The 6,279-nt window shown below is 45.6% G+C and overlaps 2 protein-coding genes across 8 annotated transcripts in view; one reads left to right on the forward strand and one right to left on the reverse strand.

The window, feature by feature from the left end:
• LOC116845649 (3-phosphoinositide-dependent protein kinase 1) overlaps window positions 1-6,279 on the reverse strand; it is a 429,458-nt gene that overhangs the window by 151,925 nt on the left and 271,254 nt on the right. The gene's annotated exons all lie outside the window — the stretch shown is intronic.
• Window positions 1-6,279, forward strand: part of LOC116845656 — a 180,662-nt gene that overhangs the window by 108,813 nt on the left and 65,570 nt on the right. For 2 of the 3 annotated variants that reach the window (XM_032818629.1, XM_032818627.1), the window contains exon 1: window positions 5,553-5,823. The exons of the other annotated variant lie outside the window; for it this stretch is intronic. In XM_032818629.1, coding sequence (XP_032674520.1) covers window positions 5,654-5,823 — 170 coding nt within the window. In that variant the 5' untranslated portion in view covers window positions 5,553-5,653. Of the gene's footprint in view, window positions 1-5,552; window positions 5,824-6,279 lie in introns of those variants that run through there. 3 annotated transcript variants of the gene reach the window in all.

Genomic DNA, 6,279 nt, shown 5'->3' on the forward strand with positions numbered 1-6,279 from the left:
GAGCGCGACCGTGCGGCCGCCACTCTCTCGCGCTTCCCGCCGATCGGCGTGAGAGGCGTAGCGCATCGCGCCGTTCTCGGAAGAAAGCTCCGCGTTGCGCTCGCATCTCATTAGCGGCGTTGTAAATAACCGCAATGACGCGCAGGAAATTCCGCGGAGCCCCGTCTATTTATAGAGACGCGCGCGCGTGATATCGCGGCGCATTGCGGATGCCGGCGATCGTTAGATATCCGGCCGCGCGGGAGAGCCGCGGAGGGAATCCCTCGCCGGCGGTGAATACCGATTGTGAATGTTGCTCTTTATTATTTACGTCGTGTACGAGACGCGACTCGGCATTCCCCTTCTCCTCGTGCGTGGAGATAGCTCGAAGTGTCACGTTGAATGCTATTTTCAGATAACGCGCAGAGAAAACTGTCCAATATGATCTGAAGCTAAAGTATATCGTCCTTATATCCGGAAACTGTTCACACAATTAATCTCAAATGTGTTTTTATCTCTATTGCAATATTAAACCCCTTCAATTTCCTCCAGAACATTTATTATTTTTTCTGAGATAATTAAGAATCTTCGTATCTTTTGTGTATGTTTAAAATACATTTTTAAATTCGATTTTCAATATTATTAATTAAGTTATTATTAATTTCAATATTGCCATTTATCATTAACGAACATTAATTTTTTTCTAAACTCATAGCAAATATAAAACAGATATATATCTTGTATGCTATTATTCAAAAAATTCTTTTTAAGGAAAATAACAATAGAGGGAAAAAAGAGAAATCTAGATATGTTTATTAAGAAAAAAATCGTGCAGTTATTTTAAATTACCATTGAAGAGGTTAAATATTGCGTATATCGTTATGTCATCAAATATTTCATACAAAAATTAATTAAATGTAGTCGATCCTATGTCACTTTAGATATTTGGCTGGGGCGCTTACTACGATAGTGATTTTTCGACATTGTCCAACTTCTCAATTTTCAATTCGCGTCTCGACCTTCGTCTTCGCTGTTTTCGCCATCAATTGCGATATCGAGACGCGCACGGATTGAGTGAAGTGGAGCATCCTGCGTATACACGAGTGCGCGTCGTTCGTTATCGTTTCTTTTTCGAGACATGGGGGGGGAGAGAAGATATTATTTCGTTCTTTTTTCATGGACGTCAGACGAAGCAAGGACGGACCTCCATTGGCGCGGCGCACATCACTCGCAGCGCGCAACAATAGCGATATAACCGGCTAATCGTAATTACATAAGTGTGTCACGTAACAGTTTCAGCACGCGGCCTGCCACTTTCCGAGGCGAGCACGTCAATGGCTTTCTTTTTTACGCCGCGTATTTACTGACACGAGGTAAACACGCGTGACGTCGCGGCCGCGCGGCGCGGTTTCGCCATGCTCAAGAAATCGTTTCTTTCCACTTTGGCGGGCGATCGTCGTAATTCGTACAGACTTCAAAACGCGATTTATTCACTCTCTCTCTCTCTCACACACTTTTTCCTTAATCGTTTTCTTTTATCAGGAACGATTATTCTCATCATCGAAAGAGATTAAAATTTTTAAATCATAATTTCTGATGAAACGAAGCCATCGCGTTTATTAGCGCTCCGTGTGCAATCATAGTTAAATGTATGCACTGAAAAAGGAGAGAAGGAGTCGGCCTCGATCTCTCGCGATTTCCTCGCGGACGCGCTCCGGCGGGCGTTTAGTGGCGCGTTTTAGCGCAATTTTCCGCGATCTCTGGAATCCCGCGGCGGATTCGTAACCGACGTCCGTGGCCCACATTTATGGCTGGTGCGTATCGGAATAATCCGCGTTGCCGAACGGGCGCGCTCTCCTGTAACCGCCGGTTGAGGATCGAGACGAAAAAGAAACACGAGGGAGAAAGGGAGAGAAAGATAGAGAGAAACAGAGAGAGAGGGAGAAGGTCGACGCGCGTCATTCAGAACGCGATGCGCGCGTTCATTCGTATTTATAGCGATGAATGAAAAGCCGGGCGCACGAGAAAGAGAGAGAGAGATACAACACCCACATACACATACCACACACGCGCATACACGGGTAGGCCGGCGCTTCCGCCGTCGCGGAACACCCGCGCAAATCGCCCCGCATTGCGATCGACTTGCGTTTCCGTCGCGCGACGATTTTGGAAAATGCGCGGCCGGGTCGATGCGTATCGGGTGGCTGACGCGCTTCGGCTCGGCGAACCGCAACACGTGCACGGAACGTCGAAACGAGAAAATGATTTCATCATGTGGCGCACCGTCGCGTACATCGAGCGGCCTCCTCCGACCACGTGGCGGAACACGGCTCCGTGCGCGCCTCGTGCGCGTTCCATTTTCCCTTTTTCTCTCTTTTTCCCTCTTCATTTTCACTCCGCGATGGACATCTCTCGGTCTCTTTCTCTCGACCGACGATAATATCGCGCACTTTGCGCAAGATGCATAGTGCTGTCGCGGGCAATTTCGAAAGACATGAAAATCTCGCCTCAGTGCTTTTGAGAGAAAAATAAATTCGAATGGTAAGATTAAGTCATGATGAAGATAATAGCGTGACAAATTACTCGGTCAGCGCAGAAAATACTTGACGATGAAGATCGTTTTCGTGTAAATAGATTTTTGTCATTGTCGCTATATTATTATTTACTATCGTTATCATTAGTTAACGCGGTTTTCCTTAACGTAGCCACAATCCGCATGTCTTTCTCTCTCTCTCTCTCTCTCTCTCTCTCTCTCTCGATCTCAACGATATGGATTTTCCGCGTCGAGTCGAATATGCGTCGCCGGCATGCGTGCTGTTATTCGCGAATCCGCGGACTCGTCGACGTCGTGGGGAATCGAACGCGTTTACTGGGGCCATATGTCGAGCCGGGCATCGGCGGATAGTTTGCTTCCTGGACGATAATGCGCCGCGCACAGCAGGCGAAATAAGGTCAACTATCTGCGCAACAGCTCTCAATGGAAACGAGTACGCGGCCGCCGTCTGAATGACACGCATCGCGTGTCAAGGCTTTTTTTCAAACTCGCCGCGCGCCGAGCCGCGCTACATACTCTCGTGCGTGCGAGAGAGCGGTAGTCCTTCCTGAAAGCGCCGGCGGAATTCGTGCGCGCGTAATACATTCGTTCTGCAATGCGCACGTAACTCGCGCGAAACCACCGCGACGCGATTACCCCGACGTAACTCGCGCCGCAACCTTCCTCGCATTATTTTTCTATTTGAAGAACGATAAACAACTAAAAAGTAAGAAGATAAACTGAGGAGATTGAAAGAGAGAGAGAGAGAGAGAGAGAGAGAGAGAGAGAGAGCTTTTTTTTTGAAACTCTATGGGATACGTTTCCTCACAAATACGACGAAAATACATACGTTCAGAATTTCAGTATATGCAGTGATGAGATATTTTTATGAGAAAAGTATTACACAGAGAGAAAACATATTTAAAAAGAAGCAATATTTATTCGGTGGGTACTAATAACATATTTGTTTAAGTAAAAATTCTCTTGTATAAACAAAATAAGCAACCGCTTCTGTGAAAATACTATGGGTTTAAAAAAAATGTATATTTTTATATTTAAGAAATATTTTATGTTAGTATAAGCAAATATGTCATTAGTAACCTGCGAATAAATATCTTTTATCTTTTAGATATTTTTTCTCTCGGTGCATATTTTTAATATAATGACGATAAAAGTGTGCTGATGATGGTGGTGATGATGATAATGATGAAAATGTTGATAACGGAAGTAACAGTTATATATCATAAAGTAACAGTGAACATAATAAAATAATACGAGTTTTGTACCTCGAAAATAAAATGGAGGAGACGAAGGAGGAATAGAGATGGCTCGCGATCGTTGCGCTTATCGACGGACGCGGCGTCTGATGGCGTGCAATTTTATTGAAATCGCGCGAATAGTAAATAAGCAATTAAAGAAGCGAGGGAGCCTTCGGTGTTGAATCTCTCGCGCTTTTAATGTCACACGCCCGGCCTTTCGCTGCCGCCGTTGCCGCCGCGATACACGCGGCGCGTGTATAAACGTGTAAATTAGCAACCTGTTACGGGGTGTATATAAACGACGGCTTAATGAGGCATAATGTGCGCACGGCCGCATCTGTCGTCGTCTCTTTCAGTCGGGAGAATCTCTCCGCGCGGATAATGCGTTTTCCAGAGAGTACGTTGCCGCCACCGCCGTCGTCGCCGTCGCCGTCGCCACCGCCAGGTCCCTTGGAGAAGCACTCTCGATGACTAGGAAAATCCTAGTCACCGTGGAGACGGAGAGGGGTAAACCGCGTCGAAGAATTATGCTTCCTCGGTCGCAAACGAGCGAGAAAGAGGGAGAGATGGGTGGGGAAAGAGAGAGAGGGGGAGGGAGGGAGAAGGACGCAATAGCGCGTCCGCGAATGAAACACGATCATTATCGCGCCGATGTAATCTGTCCTGGCGTTTACGGCGAAATAAACATCGCGGCAAACGCGGCGCCTCAGTAATCGCGCCGATCGGCGCGCTCATTGCTTCGTCGTTTTCCATCTTCCCTATCCCCTCGCAGCTTCTGTATTTTTCTCGCCACAGCGTTTAATGCAACGTGTAAAGACGAGCGAGGATGGAAGGGTCCATCTTCTTCGCGCGAACCATCCATCGCCCCGAGCCTCTCTGTATCCTCCGTCCGCGCAGGTTTAGTGAATAATAAATGCGTAAAGAGAATCGATAGGTGACGTGAGGTACTTGAAGACGTTTCTTAATAGCGCGTTACGATCTCTCGGGGACACTCCGATAGCATTGCTGCAATGCACACGAACATGGACCATGCCTGATCGGAGAAGTAATAATCGCGATGAAGAGTTTAAGTAAGGATCAAGTTTTCATTTATTCTACTTTGAATCATTGAATTGTATTTGTATCCTTCTCTCTCTCTCTCTCTCTCTCTCTCTCTCTCTCTCTCTCTCTCTCTCTCAAAGAATTCATCTTTTTTATTTACCCTTCTCGTAAGGGAATTCAAGGAGCACGCGCCTCGTGTCCGCCTATCTATAAGCTCGCACCCCGGCTGACTCATAAACGGTTGTCGCCGGCAAGAAAAACAAAGGGTTAGAGGATCGTCCCTCGTAGACGAGGTTTCTTCGCGAACGGCGCATTCCCGGGGGACCCCGAAGAGAATCGGGCCCCGGTAATTACACTAGATTGCCCTCCTCCTATCTCCTCTTTCTCCACCTTTTTGAAGTTGGCACGTCCGCGGAATAAGTTTACCCGCTCAAACGTCAGCCTCATCCGCTCCCTCGGTCGTGATTAAGCCTCCCGAGATGAACTCTCCGATGGAGGCGGAATTATTTTACGTCGAGTTAAAGGTAGAGAGCGGCCGGCGCGAAGCCGCGCATCGTCGTTTCCATTATTCTTCGACCTCCTCGATCGCCGAGGGTGCCGCAGTTGAGACGAGGGCGATAGCAAGATTTCTCGTCACGGCGACATCACGGTCGTGTCCTTCCTCGCGGACTCAAGTGACAAAATTTCGACTCGAGCAAACGGAGTAACAGGTTATCCGATGATAGCCTGATTTCGTCGTATATACTTCAGCTGATACCGATTACGGCTCCGACGCACCTCGATAAGACCGTTGTTTTAGTATCACTCCGGAAACCTTACAGACGAGGTAAAAAAGACCAAGATGTGGCGCGCGCGTGATCGGCGTTATCGCGCGACCAATAATATTGCTATAATAATACGCGAGGTGTGGCCAACAAAATGCACATACACATGTACAGAGTGTGGAAAACGTGCCAGTAAACGTACCCTGAATATCTCGTCAATAATGCATTCTCGAAACATATGTTTCAGGTACGCAAAAGTAGTAAATTAAAAAAATCTATCAGTTGATGATATTTATTTGAAAGCCCTGTCAATTTCTTTAGTGGAATCATATAGTTTTTTTAAATATATATTTATTTCTGTAGTCTTGCGTATAAAAGTACTGAGGTAAAATCGTTAAAAATTGTATATTTTACGAAAGATTTCTCATTTTATCCTATATATTTTCAGCATAAAAGATATGAAATATCTCGCAAACTATTTACTTTACGACAAACTCACTTGTATACTTTTGTATGTAAAATCACAAGAGCAGATAGACGATACTAGATTGACGATACTAATCTTTGCATGCTGGTATACCAATGCAACTGCAAAATGCATTGGAAATTTTTTGCATGTTTTCTTTATAACAACAATTTCATTCGTCATTTTATACGGATATATATATATATATATATATATATATATATATATATATATATA

The sequence above is a fragment of the Odontomachus brunneus genome, unplaced genomic scaffold (genome assembly GCF_010583005.1).
Source record: "Odontomachus brunneus isolate Ranch 3 - 2012 unplaced genomic scaffold, Obru_v1 Obru_scaffold_054, whole genome shotgun sequence".
NCBI lineage: Eukaryota > Metazoa > Arthropoda > Insecta > Hymenoptera > Formicidae > Odontomachus > Odontomachus brunneus.